Genomic DNA, 19,885 nt, shown 5'->3' with positions numbered 1-19,885 from the left:
AGTAGAAATCTAACAGGAGTAATTTTGTAAAATTAGCTGTGTTTCTATCTGCCAGTAATGGTTTTAGAGTATTGATTGCAAATATATTGGTTTGATAAACATTTGTACAAATACTGTGGGGTCTAGAAAATCAGTAGCACCTTTTTTTCTACTGATCATGTGCTTTCAGAAAATATATGGTTTGTGGGTCTTTTACAAACTCTGAAAGTGAAAAATAATAAATCAAAGGAAAAAATTGCAAAAATGGCCTGGCCACCTCAGTGTACAAAATGGAGCACAGGGCCTGGCAGCAAAAGGGTTGAAGCAGAACTTTACTTAAAAGAGGTAAAGTACAGCCCATCCTCTACTCTACCCCCCCCAACAAACATTTGCAGTTTTTTTCTGGGAATGGATACCTAGTGGCTAGTTGAGAATTACGGAGGTCCGACCCACCACTCTCTATCCATAAGTTCCTGGGACCAGCCTGAAAGCACAGAGGGGAGTCAGCAGTGAAACAGCAGGAAGTCACAGCTGGATTCCCACACCCAAGACCAGCGAAGAACTAGCCCGTGGGAAGACAGTACTGGACTTCTGGACTGGAGAACAGATGTTTATTAAAAGTAGATATAGTATTTGTAGATGCGGACTTACTTTTTTTTTTTATAAAACTAGTGTAGTTCCTCTTTAAGACAGATCACAGGATTAACCACGGAACAGACCACTTTTTCCCACTGGATAGAGCTTGGCAATACAATACAGAGGGGTCAAAATCTTGTCTGGATTGACCATTCATCATACATTGTTCATTCTATTTGTTCATGAACAGGAAATGTCTTTGGGTCAAGAGAGAACTGCTACATTTAAAGAGGCATGATGAGAGGGGGGAGGTTCAAGTGCATCAATGCCAAGGCTTTTGCACTCCGAAGCTGTAGCATCATGTTTATAGGGCCTCCTCCATCATTGTTCACTTCATTCCCTTCTATTGCTGCCTCTTCTAGGCTAGGCATTTTGGGATCAGACTTGGGTACAGATGGTGGTGCTGGAGAAGGAGCCCAGCATTTGAGCCCAGTTAGTCACCAAAAATCCACCTTAGGCTGCTTTCACACTGGGGCATTGGGGGCGTCGGTAGTAAAGCGCTGCTATTTTTAGCGGCACTTTGCTGTCATTTTATCAGCGCTATTCGGCAGCTAGCTGCTGAAAAAGGGCCAAGACTGCCTGCAAAGCGCCGCTGCAAAGATGCTGCTTGCAGGACTTTTTTTTTACCATACTGCAAGCACACTGCTGCAGTGTGAAAGCACTCAGGCTTTCACACTGGAGTGAGGAGAGGCTCTTTACAGGTGCTATTTTTAGCACTATAGTGCCTGTAAAGCGCCTCAGTGTGAAAGCAGTCTTAGTCAGGTAAGCTTCTTACTTGTATGCATCAAATGGAGCTATGCAGATGCAGAAACAGGATCATGCCTAAATAGTATATGGAGGTACATAGTCCCAGAGACTCTTAATAGAACTTTCCCACAGTAGTCCCTTGTGTTGGACATGTCTACAACATAAAGGCTCTATCCCAGGTGTCACTAAATGGTGTACCATGGTCTGGTTACCCCCATTCTACACGGACCGCAGCCTTGCCAAGTAGTTTCCCGTGTTCTCTCCCCGCCACAGTTTAGAGCATGGCAGGTGCAGCAGGTCCGTCTCTTCAGTAATATTGCTGGACTCCCCCCTCACCACACTGCTCGTCTTAGTCACAGAAGACATGATGCGTGGCTGCTCTGGACAAAGGGCAGGACTTTTTAAGTTAAGAATGGGCTTTTGCTGGGACTGCCCCGCTGCCCAGCAACCAATCAATCACCTATCTTTAACGTGAAAAGTTCCATCCCTTGTCTAGAGTGGCCACACTTCACTTGTGTGAATAAGGTAGGGCTCTGTGGAGAGGGAAGAGTGCTGTGTGGTTATGAATGGGGCATGGGTTTAATATCAAGAGAGGCATGTAATGGTGGCACTGTGATTTGGAGGGGGGGGGGGGGGTCAGTCTGTGATGATGGTTCTGTGAATGGGGGGGTCAGTCTGTGATGAGGGTTCTGTGATGGGGGGGGGGGTCAGTCTGATGAGGGTGCTGTGATTGGGGGAGGCCAGTGATGGCAGGTCTGTAATGAGGCAGCCTGTGATGTAAAAGGGGGGATGTGATGTGAAAGGGGGACTGAGGACACTGATGTAAAAGGGGGTCCGATTTCTGCACTAGGAAAAAAACACAGGTCTCTGAGTGCTGAGCAGTGCGGTGCAAAATGCATACTGTTTCTATACACCGCAAATGAGCTGCGGTGCATAAAAATGAATGAAATGTATTTTGACATTTCAATAAAGCAAAGTGTGATGTGTGTGGGACCTAAAGTTGTGTGTGTGTGCTGTGATGTGAAGGGGAGTCTGATGTGGAGGAATAGCACCAAAATGACACTTGGATTTCCACTGGAAGAAACTTTTTCCGACCGGACCCCATGAATTTTAATTCAGTACCCCAGCTCTATGCTATATATTTTCTTGAGCTGCCAACTATTACACAATTCCTGGGACCAGGTGAGGGAAATTGTCAGCAAAAATAAATAAATTTCACTTTTGATGCAATATTTAAAAATAACGCCCTCTCCAATTAGGTGTGTGGTTATGCAAGTGAACAAGGTTAAAACCACTGACAATTTTACAGCTTCCTCCAACCACACGAGAACAATTCCATAAAACTCGGTATTACTTGAATGACCTTACATTTATGCTAGAATATTGGGCTCAGATGTCCACCTAGGGGTAAGGGTAAGTCTACTCACTTATCTCCTTACTACTCTCTTACACTTATATTTTACCCTTCCCTTCCGCCCCTACCTTTCCTGGTATTCCCTCTTTACCCTTCTCGCGCGTTTGTGCTAAGGTTTTCTCCAGAAGGTCTTCAACCTAAAGAACTGTATACAAGGCTCAAAAATATTTGTGGCCTCTTCAAAATAGAAATTAGGTGCAGAACGTGTACATTGATCATCACCTCCTCCTACAAATGGGTAGGGCCAGGGAATATTTCTTCAAAAGCTTGCAACTGCTTGTGCAATCACCTGGTACCAGCAGGACCAATGCAACAATGCAAAAATAGGCATACCTAGAATTTAGATTTAAATGCTCATAGTAATTCCCATGCTTTGAACACTGTGCTTGTTTCCATGGCAATTATATTCCTACGCCGTGAGATAAATTCTTGTACTATGTAAGGGTAAAAGTTAGGTAATTAATTTATCTGTCTTTCACAGTAAACATTATTGTTCTTTTTATTTGAAGAAGTGCAAGACAGACTAAATACCCGGTAATCCTGCCAGTACCCTTGAGAATGAAGGTTTTCAGTTTTTTTTTTATGAACACAGTAACCATGGAAGCAGATTCATGCTAGCATGGTCACATTGTGTACTTACTTCTCTGGAACCTACAGAACAGTGTTCAGATGCCTGGCATGCCTGAAGTCCCGTAATCAGCCTGCAACAGCACAGGTTGAACTACTGCCGGCGCAAATCCCCCCCCCCCCCATCTGATTGGCAGTGACACTGTTAGGCTCCTTCTAATATAAACATGCGCTCCCCCCCACCAAGCAAAAAATATAGGAACGGAATACTTGCAATCATGAGACCACTGGATAAAATATCTTTTTCAGGTTCTTGGAAGCTTTTTTTTATTGAACATTGCAGTGTTTTTGATATTATGGGTAATAACCGTTTTTTTGCAGACCTCACATAAGCCTTAAGGGTTAACGAACTTACAAGCCATCAGGTCTTTTTTCACCACCTAAATATAATGATCTGTTCTTTTGAAAGGTTACCTTAGTCCTATGTCCCTACTGTAATGGGAATAATAATCCATACAGTTGTATGGCAACATTTCAGCAATCCTTGTCAAACCATGGGCCCTTAAGTGGACCATAGAAATTTGGCCGGTTCAGCAGGAACTAGATGCATTTCAATCAGTGTGTGGATGTCCCTTGTTTGACAGAATTCAAGCAATAGGGAATTCCCCCATCCACCTGATTTGTGCTGGCTAAATAAAAAAAAGCTTTACAATTTTCCAAGTAATAGGATAAACTTGATTATCTAGTTTGGGTCCAGAGCAATTTTTTAAATTTTTTGCATACATGTAAAAATCTTAATTGTCTGCAATAAAAATTAAACCCCCAGAGCATTATATATTTTCTCAATACAGAGGCCCTGTAGAATAAAAAGGGGATAGTTGTAGATTTTTGTTTCACATGATATTTTCACAACTGTTTAAAACAAATTTTCAGGAAAAAATATAATAAAATGAACGGTAGTGCAAAACACCACCATATAATACCCACTTTGGGTTAAAACCTAAAAGGAGGTTGCATTGAGTAAATAGATACCAAACATGCCACATCTTAAAATTGCGTGCACCCGCAATATTGCCAAAAACGATTGTGCCCAAAAATCACCATAGGAGTTAGCTAGTAGCTCTTGTGCTAGAATTATTGTTCTCACTCGGACATTCGCGGGCAACAAATCACATGGTGCGACCGCAGTTAACATGCACATCCTGAGCTTGCATTTACTTAGGTGTGTGGGGCTACGGGGGTTTTTGGCAATTTTTTTTTCTATTCCAATATGTTTTTTCTTTTATTTTTTAAATGTGTTTTTTTCTTTTATTTTTATATTTATTTTTACTTCCATGCCATCACAAGGGGTTAATAAACCCCTATGCGATAACATTCGGCAGGTGACAGGTACTCTTTATTGCGACATTAGGGGTCTAAGACTCCAATGTCTCCCCTGCCCTTCACACCATCTAACCAATCACAGATAGTTAGAAGTGTCCCCCTGTTGTGCTGGCGAGGAAAGGGTGCATCTGAAACTGGAAGTGACTTCACTTCCGGTTTCACTGTTCGCAAGTGAGATCGAGGCATGGTCTTACCTCGGCCTCACTGCAGTCTCTATCCCCGAGCCACCGGATGTGTTCCCGGGCCCCCGGTGAGTGCAGGACAGCCCGGGAACCATGGGAGGAAGAGGTGGGGGGGGGGGGGGGCAAGAGGAGTCACCACTGAGCTAGCTGTGTGAAAGCGATCAGCAGCTGTGGAGCTGCCACATCCCTTTCACTTTGAAAGTGTCAGTTTTTCTTTTTTTTTTTTTATTGCTGTCTAGTTCATGTTATGAAGATTTACTTTCATTATTTGTGCTGGTAACTAGCTACTGTTACCAGGACTGAAAGTGAGGGAAAATTCTAAATTTTGAGTGGTCACCAGAACAAGGAGAGAAAACTTCCAATAGCAACACTTGCTCAAGACAACTAAAGGGGCATTGCCCTGATTTTGGAGAGATTTCCTCTCATTTACTGTTGTGTCTAAAGGACAGAGTCAAAGGAAAAGGAAATCTGGGGGGAAAAAACCAAAACTGATAGCAGTTTTAAACATCCCCCCCTGCTGTATCCAAAATGGGAAAAGGGTTGTCTATTTTAGCCAGACATGACCCACATTTTCTAAACAACTCCATACTGCTACATTAACAAAAATTTTGACATGGGGCTGTTGACCCGATATTAGCATGTTTGAGGAAAAATAAGACACCCATCTGCAGTTGGGGAAAGAAGGAATTCTTTACGGTTTCTATAAAAGTTTAAAAACATATCAACAATGGAAGGTTTATAACTTACCAATTATAACCTGGACAAACTTGTTGGCATTTGTCACTTCATAAGCACAACGAATTTCAGAGTATGTGATCCCTCCAATTACGAAAATGATCAGCTTAGACACTGTTTTCCGGTCTTCGCGGCCTATTGTATTGTGTTTCTGTCGGGCACTAAACAAAAAACAGTAATGATTGGTAGAGAAAACGGGTGTAATATTAGGATTTTTGTTTTACATGTAAAAATCATAATTTTTTGATTACATCACAGAACACTGAGGACTTCATGTTGATCACTACTTGGTTTATAGGCTGCCACCTTCAGGTGAATAATCACTGGCCAAAAAGGGCAGGAAATCCCCACCCAGGCATAACCTCTCACAGCTCTGCAAAGACTCAATTTTGTAGCAAGGAATGAGAAACAGACAGCAGGGTAAGCATCTGTGTCCTGTGATTTACTCCAAGAAAAGGGATTTTACAGGAAAACCAAAATTCCTAGTTTCCTGATTGTATATCCACAGGACAGAGGATGACACATAGAAACATAGAAGAGTGAGGACAGGAAAAAAGACCAAGTATACCATCGAGTATGCTTATTTCTTTTTTAAACATATAGTTTTTTTGCGTTTTTGTTTTTTACTTTTTTGTTCGAGTATATATCTATTGTCTCAAGCATGTGTGAATCCATTTACTGTTGACTGACTCACTGCCTCTGCTGGAAATCTATTCCAAGCATAAAACTAATTTTGGTAAAATGCTTTCTAAGATTAATTTTGAATTTTTCTCCTGCTAGTGTGAGGTCATCTCCCCTTGTTCTTGGCTTCATTGATGTAGTTAAAGGATTCAAATCAAGTCTCCCCTTTCCCGGCTTTCCTCCAGACTGTACATATTCAGTTCCTGAAGACTCTCCTAATAGAATGTCCCAAAAGCACAGCAACAAACTAAATACAGGGAACCCAAAAACTGAATAGGGGAAAAACACACTACAAAGCTACCTGGAAAGACCTTTCACCCAAAACTGGCATATGCAGATGAGTGAACAGCTACCTGGTAGAACGTAGAAAACGTGTGAATAGAAGACCATGTAGCAAACCCAAAAACTCTTGACGCTGAATCACCCAGGAAGCACTGACACTCCTGGTGGAATAGGCCCTAAATATGAAAGGATGAACCCTGCCCTTGATACCACAGGCCTGAGAAACAATCCAAATAATTCACATAGAAATAGTGAATCAAGAAGCAGCCGGACCCTTGCAAAGACTCAAGCAGAACAAACAGACAATCAAACTGTTGAAACAACGCTGTATACTTCAGATAAACCTCTAACATCATTCAAAGAGGGAAACGCCTTCTCCTTGGGATGCGGAGGATTAGATCAAAAAAGATGGGAATGCAATGTTCTCATTCAGGTGGAACAAAGAAACCACCTTAGATATGAAAAAGCCTCAAAATCGCTTAATCCTGGCGAAGAACCAGGAAAGGTTTCCCGCAGAACAATTGTAGTGAACGCTGAGACCCAGTGAACAGAAGTAATGTCAACCAAAAGACAACCTTGCACATGAGAAGTGACAAGGAAATCCCTCAGAGGAGGTTCAACAGCAAAAGTCTGCAAAACAGACAAGACCAAAATAAAAAAGGTCCCACAGAGATAAGGGGGCCACAGGCAGAACAAACTGCATGACACACTACACAAAAGGATTGTACTAAGGAATGAGACACTAGAATTCTGAAACAGAATGGCCAAGGCTGAGATCTATCTCTTGATGGTACTTAAAGCGGAGGTCCACCCTAAAATGGACCTCCGCTCATCGGAATCCCCCCCCCCCCCCTCCGGCGCCACAATCGGCACCTTTCAGGGGGGAGGGGGTGCAGTTACCTGGATAATCCAGGTAACTGCACCCACTTCCGGGCTAGCTCTCTGCGGAAAGGGGCGTACGTAACGCCCCTTTCCGCAAGCGCCCGCCCCCTTCAGCAAGTGCCCCGCTGCCTGCTGGGAAACACACTGCTCCCAGAGGCAGCGGGGACCGTCCGGATTGCGCCGCGCGGCTCGCGCATGCGCAGTAGGGAACCGGGAAATGAAGCCGAAAGGCTCCATTGCCTGATTCCCATACCCAAGATGGCGGCGGCACGAGCGAGCGATCGGCTTCGGGTGCTGACATCGCGGGCGCGCTGGACAGGTAAGTGTCACTATTTAAAAGTCAGCAGCTGCAGTATTTGTAGCTGCTGGCTTTTAAAAAAAAAAAAAAAAAAACGCGGAGTCCCGGTGGACTCCCGCTTTAAGACCAGAGACATCGACACCAGATTGGATAAAAAGCCACAAAGCACCTAACAACGCACGACCGAGGTTGAAACATACAAGCATTGCACTAGGCAAAGAAAAGCTTTCAAGTGTTACACCTTCCAGAAGGTTGACACTCCTGCCTTGAGGAAGATTGGGGATTACAGAGAACCACACGCCATTCCCTCAGAATTTGGGCTTCAACAGTCATGCCATCTTATCCAGCCACAACAAAGCAAGATGGAAAATTGGACCCTGTAACGGCAAATCTAACCAATCTGGAAGAGCCTGAGGCTTGTTTGATGCAGACATCCTAAATTTTGTGCCAATCAGAATCACCAGAATGTCCTCCATCTTTATCCTGTGCAACAAGTGAGGAAGAAGCTGCAGTGGAAGAAAGACATAGGTCAGGGAAAGTTTATCCCAAGGAGTCACTAGGGCACCCACCGCTCAATCCCGAGGATTCAGTACATAAACCTGTGTTTTTTTTACCAAATCTGGGACGTGAAGAGTTCAACATCTGGCATCCCCACGGCAGACAAATCTCTGAACACCTCCAACCAATACCATTGCCATGTTGAAGACTAAGTACTTCAGACAGTGCGTCGGAACTAAGACCGACTTATGAAGGATTAAAAACCAAGTGCACCTTTGCAGGACTTGTACCGTCTGCTGGACATTGGTTTTAAGTTTCTGCGCTGGTTGGTCCCTATTAATCAGGTCATCAAGGTATCCCACAACAGTAATACCTTGAGTCTTCCATAATCTCAGAACCAGAGCCAACACCTTGGTAAATACTCTGTGGACTGTGGACAGGCAGAAGGGCCACACCACAACCTGGGACAGGTGATCCTCCACTGTGAATAGCATAAATCACTAGTGAGGATAGAAAATCAAAAGTATAATTATGCATCTTTATTATCCACTGATGCAAGACATATTCCCCTCTGGTACAGGTGCAATGACCCCTGGAACAACAGCCCTTCCGAGTTAGAAAAAACAAAACAAAAAACACTTGTGTCTCCAAAAGATATCCACTGAGTACATAATGCATGGGAGGTGGAAAACGGTGAAACTTCAGTTTGTATTCTCTAGACACCATGTTGCAGACCCAGTTGTTGAAGTTACTGAATCCATGTGGCCACAAAGGCTGACAGACGTTAACCTACTCACGTAAGTGGGGGTTATCTCTTTACTGCGAGCACGACTTGCCTACAGAGCTAGAAGACTTGAGAGCCCAGTTCTTCTTGGACAAAGTCTTTTGCTTTTAAAGCCTGAGCCTGGCTGCTTACAGCATATAAGGAACTCGCCACGGATTCCACAGGCATCGTTTTTTTGACTTGTAACCTTTGTCTTCTTTAGTGGTAAGAGCATGCTTTTAGCCACAGTCACCTTTTGACTAAAGGCATCCAAGGATGGTACAAACAATCATTTACCCTCAAAAGGGCAGCTTAATCATTTTTTTCTTGCAGAGTTCTGCAAATAACACTTGAGCTACAGGATCCTTTTCACATGGACAGACACGGTGCCCACCAGTAAAAGCGGCTATACAGAATTTTCCAAAGAATCTACTGAAACACTTGAGGCTTTCAAAAATCTTTCAGAGAAAGTCAGATAGCAGAATCCCCTGGATTCAATTCTCTGGCACGGAGCATGCGTTTTTGCCCACTCTTCAAGGGCTTGGCAAAATCCCACTGCCAGCCTGCAGAGCCACTCATGGCATCTTTTTTAAAAGACCAGTACCTCATCTACTATGATCGTCAGGGTTCTATTCAAGGAAATGGATGGGTCAACAGCCAGAGAACATTGTTTCTTGTAGAATTCCTCCTCCATGGAGTACTGAGTGAACACTTTGGAGGTGAAAACTTTCTGCAGTGAGCTTAAATGGAATACATCATTTCCTGCAAGCAAGTGTGCACTGGAAAATATTTGGGATGTTTTGGTGGTTGCTAGAACCCAAATCCAGTAAACTTTGGAAAAGAGGTTTCTGGAACTGGCAACTTCAAGTTAGTGTGCACTACCCTCTGCTAGGAAGCAAACTGTGGTCTTCTGTGTCAGACAGCCCCAGACTCCAAGATTCATCTTTGGAGGTCTTGTGTAAAGAGGATTTTCTATCCTCCACTGCTTCCTCCTCTTCCTCGGCTTGAGGATTATCCTCTTAAACCTCATCCTCCTGCACAAGATTAGAAGAGGGAAGGAGAGCACCCACATTTTCATCCTAGGCATTTCAAACCAATGAAAACCCCTGGTCTTGCAAACCAGAAATGGCTGGAGAAAATTTCCTTCTTTGGACACAAGGGAAGTGGAGGCTTGTGCCCAAGACAGAGGAAATACCAGATAAAGGGATGGTCTTCAGAGTTAAACTGACCCTTTGGGAAGGGCTGTGCAGAGGATGCTCCTTCCCAGATAGGGAAATTTGGGGGACGACCCAATTGCTACCCCATCCACTTCTCTGCCTGCACAAAGAATTGGCTTACTGAGGGTCTGCAGGCCTTTTATACTCTACGGGAATGGCCACCCAGCTGACAGGTTGCAGACACAAGCCAAACACCTAAGTGACATAAGTGCTGAAAGCTGCTATGCCAAGCAGGAGCTGTGATAGGATAGCTAAACAACTAGCTGTAATGATTGGGGGGGGGGGGGGGGGGCTTGTGAAGCACATGTCACTGTACCCAGGGAACTAGCAAAATGGCAGACACATGTGATAACATTGTGCCATTCTGACCCTTTTAAACACCAATGGTACGGTGTATCGCTCCAGTTCCAATGCTCAAAGGAAATTATAGGAGAGACTGCCATCTGCTCACCTCTTCCAGAGGCACTCACCAATCCATGCTGCAGGGTCAGCAGGCCAAATCTTTACCCATCCATGGCAGACACAGCACGCTTGGCCTTTCGGGGCTCCACTCCAGGCCTGTACAGCACCCTGCCAGTGGGTTCACCTGGTACACTGAACCATAGAGATAACTAGCTGTAGTGATTGATCCACATGAAGTCCTCCTCTACCCTATCAGGGGTGTTAGGAACAGGCCCAAAAATAGGGAACTAAAGCCCACAGAAGGAAACGTTTAATATGATATAGGTAGGCACATTCACCACCTAAGGACACTAGCTAAACATTAGGAGTTATGAGGGGTTATGCCTAGGTAGGGATTCCTGCCTTTTCAAGCCATGGTCATTTTTACCAGCATATCCAGCAAGTATTTATGAATATGAATTGTCACGTGATGTACGATAAAGAAAATGGTATTGAAAATGAAAAGGTTATGCTTCCTGTACCAAAAAAAATAATAGGAATTGTGACTTAACAGGCAAGTCCATATCTTAATCCCAATACACAAAAGGAAAAGTCTTTCTGGACTCCACCAGCTGTCTTGTGCCCATAGGAGCTTGTTTAGACCAAGAAGAACCTGGTTCTTTTAGGCAACGTCTAGTCCACACTGCAAAAATAAGTGAGCTCACAGAAGAAAGCATATGATTTGAAGACTTTGCTTGTGCCACATATAACGGAGGTGTTGAAAAATCCTCTGCAAGATCCTTTTCTGCATCTCACCTTTTTCCATATCTTCCTTGGAGATTAGGAGGTTTCGGGTCACAGTCCTAAATAGGTTCAGGTGGTGGATAGGCAGAAGGGCACTTTTAGGACCTGGAGGCCAAAGGTTCTAGAAGAGCCAAGAATTTCACAAAGAAATCAGACACAGCTGCAGTGAAATTTACCTTTGTAATATAGACCATGTGTTTAATGCCTGAGAGGGAGTCAGGGGTAGAGCAAAAAGGGAGCGGTGTCCATATAGGACCTTGCTCCAGCGCAGAGGAACAAGTATTGCCCTCAGTGTTTTTCTGGTTTTCTATAGTACCAATTGGCGCATGACTGCTATTAGGCCATTTTTTCTTAGCTCCTTTGCACCTTGTCTCTGCCATTGCTAAATAAGGAGATTCCAAGTAGGATACGCATGAAATTGGTGCTGAAGAAGAGGGTATTAGCGTGGGAAAGAAGCCATGATAACACAGGCACTGACCAATGTCTTGTGACTATCTGTGGAACATCAGGTAGCCAGGAGACCACTAGATGCATTCTTGTGCTCACAATGGAAAATGGGGGCAAAGTGCACCAGCTGAAAGCCATAGTGTAACTATGTCATCACCTAAGCAATAACTCCGGTCCAGTACCGAAGATGTACATCGAAGGAACCTGATCCAGAAACTGCTGATGAGCACTAACCAAATAAGTAGTTAGACCTTGATAAAAGTGTTGAAGTAATAAGAAAGTTAGAAAAAAATGGTTTAGAAAACTTCATGTGAGATGTCCATCACCAAAGTACACTACAAAAAAAACTTGAGTGCCACAGAATGGGTCAGGTTAAATGGGATTGAACTGAGGGCATTCACAAGAAAGTTTTTCCCAGTGTCCAATCACCTGAAGGTAGCAGCATATAACCCACAGTCTACGACTTCCTGTCCTGTGCCTTGCACTGTAAGATTCAGTGCAACATTTAAACCTCATGACACAAACAAAAGAAATAAGAAAAATGCCTTTAACCATTTGCCGACCGGGTAAATTCTGACATTTCTCACATATATGTAAAAATCTGCATGTTACTAGAAAATTAATAAGAAACCCAAAACCTGATATATTTTCTGAACGCAAAGGCCCTGGAGAATAAAATGGTGGTTGTTTATCAAATGCAAATATTTAGGAAAAACATACATTAATGAATTTTAGTGGACACAAACAAAAATATAATAATCAATTTTATGGTAAAATATAAAAAGATGAAGTTACGCCGAGCAATTCGATTCCTAACATGTCACACTTTAACCACTTTCAGACCGGACCAATTTGCTGGTCAAAGACCAGACCACTTTTTGCGATTCGGCACTGCGTCGCTTTAACTGACAATTGCGCGGTCGTGCGACGTGGCTCCCAAACAAAATTGACGTCCTTTTTTTCCCACAAATAGAGCTTTCTTTTGGTGGTATTTGATCACCCCTGCGGTTTTTATTTTTTGCGCTATAAACAAAAATAGAGCGACAATTTTGAAAAAAACGCATTATTTTTTACTTTTTGTTATAATAAATATCCTCCAAAAATATATAAAAAAACTTTTTTTTTCCCTCAATTTAGGCCGATACGTATTCTTCTACATATTTTTGGTAAAAAAAAAATCGCAATAAGCGATTATTGATTGGTTTGCGCAAAAGTTATAGCGTTTACAAAATAGGGATAGTTTTATAGCATTTTTATTAATAATTTTTTATTATTTTTTTTTTACTAGTAATGGCGGCGATCTGCGATTTTTATTGTGACTGCGACATTGTCGGGGACCCATCGGACATTTTTGACACCATTGTCATTTATACAGTAATCACTGCTATATAAATGCAGTGATTCCTGGGTAAATGACACTGGCAGTGAAAGGGTTAACCAGTGGGTGGCAGTGTAGGGGTTAAGTGTTCCTAGGGGTGTGTTACTAACTGTGGGGGGGTTGGGCTTTCATTTAGTGTACACTGATCTCTGCTCCAATCACATGGAGCAGAGATCAGCGTCACTAGTTGCTAGGCAGAATGGAAAAATGTTGTTTATACAGCATTTTCTCCATTCGGCCACTCCGTGAGACGATTGCGGGTCCCGCGACCGGACTCACGGGGGTCCTGACCAGCGCGGGAGCGCGCCGCCGGCGGCGCGCTCCCGATGGCAGGGCAGCATCGAATATTGGACGTACATGTACGCCAATATGCCTGCCCGTGCCATTCTGTTCGACGTACATCGTCGTGCGCTGGTCGGGAAGTGGTTAAAACTGCAAAAACTCAAGCAATGGAGAATAACTACGGTACAATAAATTATCCATAGGCACAGTTTTAAACGTTTTTACAGGTTAGTAAGTTAGGATTTAAAGAGGAGGTCTGATGCTGGGATTATTGCTCTCACTCTGACATTCGTGAGGAAACCTCACATGTGGTGTAACCACCATTTACCCACAGGAGCGGGACCTACATTTGTTCTCGCATTTGCGCATGAGGGGACAGGGGTGTCTTTTACACAGTTTTTTTTAAAACAACTTTATTGCTATCACAACAGATAAACATCACCCACTTGTAATAGCACAGGTAATCTTAACTGAGAAATCTGGGGTCTACTAGTCCCCAGATCGCTTTTCTGCTCTTAAATGCATGACTAAAATAGTTTTGATCAGATGCTTTACAAGTTGGCAACGGCTTGTAAACAAAGAAAAAACAAAAGTGAAGCTTACGGCTTCAGTCATCAGGGGAGAGTACATACAGTATCTCACAAAAGTGAGTACACCTCTCACATTTTTGAAACTATTTTTTTGATTTTTTCATGCGACAACACTGAAGAAATTACACCATGTTATCCAAGCTGTGCACTCACTACTTTACATTGTAGCAGTGTAAATTTGCTGTCACCTCAAAATAACTCAACACACAGCCATTAATGCCTAAACCGTTGGCAACAAGAGTACACCCCAAAGTGAAAATGTACAAATTGGGCCCCAATTAGCCATTTACCATCCCCGTTGTCATGTGACTCGTTTGTGTTACAAGGTCTCAGGTGTGGACAGGGAGCAGGTGTGTTAAATTTGGTGTTATAGTTCTCATTCTCTCATACTGGTCACTGGAAGTTTAACATGGCACCTCGTGGCAAAGAACTCTGAGGAACTGAAAAAAAGAATTGTTGCTCTACATAAAGTTGGCCTGGGCTATAAGAGGACAGCCAAGACCCTGAAACTGAGCTGCAGAACGGTGGCCAAGACCAAACAGCGGTTTAACAGGACAGGTTCCACCCAGAACAGGCATCACCATCGATCAAAGAAGTTGAGTGCACATGCTTAGCGTCATATCCAGCGGTCTTTGGGAAATAGAGGTATGAGTGCTGCCAGCATTGCTGCAGAGGTTAAAGGTGGGGGGTCAGCCTGTCAGTGCTCAGACCATGCATCAAATTGGTCTGCATGGCTGTCGTCCCAGAAGAAACTCTTCTGAAGATGATGCATAAGAAAGCCCACAAACAGTTTGCTAAAGACAAGTAGACTAAAGCTCCGTACACACTATCAGATTGTCTGCTGAGTTTTTCCTTCAGATTTACCAAAACCATGTAGTAGAAGGGCCTGCCTGATTGCATACACATTGAAACTCCTAAGGTTTGACCTCATATTATATGGTTTTGGTAAATCTGAAGGAAAAACTCAGCAGACAATCTGATAGTGTGTACGGGGCTTTAGGACATGAGTTACTGGAACCATGTCCTGCGGTCTGAGACCAAGACAAACTTATATGGTTCAGATGGTATCAAGCCTGTGGCGGCAACCAGGTAAGGAGTACAAAGACAAGTGTGTCTTGCCTACAGTCAGTCAAGCATGGTGGTGGGAGTGTCATGGTCCGGGGCTGCACGAGTGCTGCTGGCCTTGGGGAGCTACAGTTCATTGAGGGAACCATAAATGCCAACATATACTGTGACATACTGAAGCAAAGCATGAATCCCTCCCTTCAGAGACTGGGTCGCAGGGCAGTATTCCAACATAACAACCTCAAACACCCTTCCAAGATGACCACTGCCTCGCTAAAGAAGCTAAGGATAAAGGTGATTGACTGGCCAAGCATGTCTCCAGACCTAAACCCTATTGAGAATCTGTGTGCATCCTCAAAATGGAAGGTGGAGGATCGCAAGGTCTTCAACATCCACCAGCTCTGTGATGTCATTATGGAGGAGTGGAAGTGAACTCCAGTGGCAACCTGTGAAGCTCTGGTAAACTCCATGCCCAAGAGGGTTAAGGCAGTGCTGGAAAATAATAGTGGCCACACAAAATATTGACATTTTGGGCCCAATTTGGACATTTTCCCTTTTGCTGCCAGTGGTTTAGACATCAATAGTGCGTTATAGTAATTTAGTTATTTTGAGGGGACAGCAAATTTACACTGTTATACAAGATGTACGGGGGCGTGACCAGATGTGATCGAGGCAATTCTCTGGCTATTCTGAACATTACTCATTTCAGCCAGTTTGATCGGAGGCAGCTCCATTCCCAAAGCAGCATGACTGCTAGATCCGCCCACACCATCTTGGTTCCTGTGTCCACGCAGAGCAGATGACGTGGAGGATAGGCAAATACGGAGCAATGCGAGGATGGTGGAGCTGCCAGGGGCTGAGGGAACTGCCACAACCACATTTGCTGAAAAGTTATTTAAATCTCTGCTTTCTTTGGGTGATGAAATCCCCCCCCCCCCACATATGTTGTGGAGAGAGCGCACAGAGTTCACACAGGAACAAGACCCTCAGGCTCTCCACCATGGCTGTTGCTAGTCAGGTTTCTTAATTATAGAGACCGTGACATGCTGCTGGCTGCAGCAAGAAAGCATCAACATTTAAAAATTAAAAACGCGCGCATCATGCAGTTCTGATTTCTCTGCGGAGACACAAAGACGACGTTACTCCTTTACAGATGTCAGAGAAGGTTCAGAGAGAAAATTGAAATATAGTATGCTTTACCCTAGCCACCTCTGGGTGCAGTATAAGGGCACAGTGAAAGTCTTTGATACCCCGCAAGATGCCTGCGACTGGCTGGATCAAAACCCATGATACTCCCCCTTCCCGTTTTCTTGACTTCTCCTTGCTCTCTGTTTGACCATGTTCTCTTCATGACTCCTGTGGATTTCAAAATCTTTTTTTCTCCTCCAAACAAGGGCGCAAGTCTGAGGCAGTACATGAACACTGTTACTGGGGAAGTTTTTATGAATGCAGAGCATCACAGAACTGTAAGTCTCTGGTCACTAATGTTATATTGAGCCCACATATGCCCTGCGGTCGATTGGTTGCACAAGTTCACTCACTAATTGAGCAAAGAATCTCATGCAGAGGATGCAAATTTTCAGCTAACAATGCAGAACTATCGACATTTATGGTTGGATTCTACCAGGTTTCTTTAGTTTCTGGGATCAAGCTGCATATCGGACAATTTTATGGTTATTTTTTTAGTTTAGTCGTCTCTGGTACAACAACTTATTTCTTGTCCACTAGCTGAGTTTCTCTGGTTTACATGCACTTTAAATTGTTTAAATGGATAGTGAGATTAAGGTAGTATCATGGAATGTGAGGGGTTTAAACAACACACAAATATCCAGTCAACAGGTCAGATGTCATAAAACCTCACGGTCTCATAACCACCTGCTATTGTCCCGAACAGCAGCGCTAATTAGAGCTATCAAACAATATACTCCTTAGTGAGTAGATATTTGCTGACTCTTAATTATAAAATGCAATCAATATGCAACTATATTGCATACAAATCGTTAATGAAATCAAAAATAATTAATTAACTCCACATCATTATAGCTGTATACACAAATAGTCCAAAAAAAAAAAAAAAAACTAACGAAGAAAGTCTACAAAGTAAATTCTTAAAGCGGAGATCCACCCTAAAGTGGACATTCCGCTCATTGGAATCCCCCCCCCCCTCCGGCGCAACAATTGGCACCTTTCAGGTATCTGCACCCACTTCCGGGATAGCTCTCTGCGGAAAGGGGCGTAGATCTACGCCCCTTTCCGAAAGTCCCCCGCTGCCTGCTGGGAAACACACAGGTCCAAGAGGCAGCGGGTCCATCCTTATTGCGCAGCGCGACTCGCGCATGCGCAGTAGGGAACCGGGAAATGAAGCCGAAAGGCTCCACTTCCTGATTCCCATACCCAAGATGGCGGCGGCAGCACCCGAGACACGATCGAGAGATCGGCTTCGGGTGCCGACATCGCGGGCGCGCTGGGCGGGTAAGTGTCCTTATTTTAAAAGTCAGCAGCTGCTGTATTTGTAGCTGCTGGCTTTTAAAAAAAAACAGCGGACTCTTTAAAGTTGGAATTTCTTCACCGTCACCATTCTTTCACACCACCATCACACATGAATTCCACACTTAGGAGGCTAGTGATCAGTGGAGGCACCCTTTTGGTAATACTCTTACCAAAATGCGCCGGTGAAATCAGCATATCACACATACATTATCTTCATCGGGAATGGTTTTTGGCCATTTGTCTCCTCCCGTTTAATCCTGTTACAGCTTCAAAACATCCCCATGTTTGTTTGCACAAAAAGAATGGAACTATATATATATATATAGTGTAATTCCGACAGATGTCTTTTAAAGACGAAAAGCGTCAGGGCAACGGTGTATGAGATGTGGCGAGCTATATGTGCGATATGCTGATTTCACCGGTGCATTTCGGTAAGAGTATTACCAAAAGGGGGCCTTCACTGATCACTAGCCTCCTAAGTGTGGAATGCACGTGTGATGGTGGTGTGAAAGAATGGTGACGGTGAAGAAATTCCAACCTGAAGAATTTACTCTGTAGACTTTCTTCGTTAGTCCAAAAAAAAAAAAAAAACTATTTATGTATACAGCTATGATGATGTGGAGTTAATGAATTATTTTTGATTTCATTAACGATTTGTATGCAATATAGTTGCACATTGATTGCATTTTATAATTAAGAGTCAGCAAATATCTACTCACTAAGGAGTATATTGTTTGATGGCTCTAATTAGCGCTGCTGTTCGGGACAATAGCGGGTGGTTATGAGACCGTGAGGTTTTATGACATCTGACCTGTTGACTGGATATTTGTGTGTTTTATTTTATGTATTCATTTTTATGAATGATTAATTAAGCAGCTGCTGAGTTCATAATTCCACAGTCCCCAATAGACACACATATTTTTGTGTAAAAAGCGCTTTTGTTTATACATATTGAGGACAGAGGACGTTAACGTATAAACTGCGTTGGGGGTTTAAACAACACATTTAAAAGGGTGGCAGTATTCCAATATCTTAAACAGGTTAAGCTACTGTAAGAGACTCACCTGGAGGGGAGTAAAATTTTGTCCCTATGTAGGCCCCGGATTCAGAAGGCATTCCACTCTACATATTCCACATATGCCAGGGGGGACTCCATTCTGGTCAGCAAGGCTGTTCTCTGTACAATCCACCATGTGCTTACAGATCGGGGGGGGGGGGGGGTTCAATATGTGGCAGTGATACTGGACGTCTGTCATTTTAAAATTTTACCCCCTCCTTTTCAAGCAAAATTACTGTATGACTTGATGTTCACACTATCACCCTATATCCACCTCCCTATACTACTCTTCATCTTAGACCCTGTATTGGACTCATCCAATGCCACTAGGCCAGCCACAGTGGACTTTTGGTCCTGGGTAGCTATGGCAGGCCTGACTGAATTGTGGCGTTGCTTGGAAGAACCCAAACATCACATCTTATTCTCATGTATCCTCTAAGCATAAATCATCAGCTAGAATTGATTTGACGTTTGGCAATGCTCCCATGTTCATGTACTTGCAGGATTCAGAATATTTGGCTGGGGGAACCTCAGACCACAACCCACTCTGTCACCCTAACTTTTCCATTCGGGGGAAGGAGGGGAAGTTGGAAACTATTGCCAGGGTGGTTGCTGGAAGATCAAGCAGTCTCATGCATACAATCCTCCATCGAAACATATTAGTTAACCAATATGGACTCGGCCAAGCAGACAATAGTGTGGGATGCATTCAAGGCAGTGGCAAGGGGAGAGTATCTCTGCAATAAAGGCAGCCAGGAAAACCAAAACTAGAAGGGTGAGCTCCTTCTCGCCAAAGAGAAGGAGAGTGCAAAGATACACGCAGACTCTCAATCGGAGGCTAGTTATGTGTCACTGCTGGAGATGTGGCGCTCTGTGTAACTGCACTTTACAAATCTGGCTCATACTGAGTCTAGGCAGCAGGCAGAGTCTATTTTTGCTAAAGGAGACAAGAATGACAAATTATTGGCCAATTTGGTTGCTGAACAAAAAACACTGGTGAGCATTCCCGTCATAAAAAATGCAGGTTTGGATAGACCCCAGACCTAGATTTTGGAAATCCTTCCAGGACCTACAAAACACTTTTAATTTACCCAAACAGGCCTTCTTTAGTTATCTGCAACTACAGC

At 43.5% G+C, this 19,885-nt stretch overlaps 1 protein-coding gene across 1 annotated transcript in view; it reads right to left on the bottom strand.

Annotated features, from left to right (window-relative positions):
* STXBP3 (syntaxin binding protein 3) overlaps positions 1–19,885 on the bottom strand; it is a 193,476-nt gene that overhangs the window by 13,446 nt on the left and 160,145 nt on the right. The window contains exon 18 of the mRNA XM_077452712.1: positions 5,656–5,804. Coding sequence (XP_077308838.1) covers positions 5,656–5,804 — 149 coding nt within the window. The remainder of the gene's footprint in view (positions 1–5,655; positions 5,805–19,885) is intronic.

The sequence above is a fragment of the Lithobates pipiens genome, unplaced genomic scaffold (assembly GCF_037356315.1).
Source record: "Lithobates pipiens isolate NorthernLeopardFrog02 unplaced genomic scaffold, aLitPip1_a1.2 Scaffold_23, whole genome shotgun sequence".
Lineage (NCBI taxonomy): Eukaryota > Metazoa > Chordata > Amphibia > Anura > Ranidae > Lithobates > Lithobates pipiens.
Note: the sequence above shows the minus strand (reverse complement) of the source record. Positions and strands in the feature narration are given on the sequence as shown.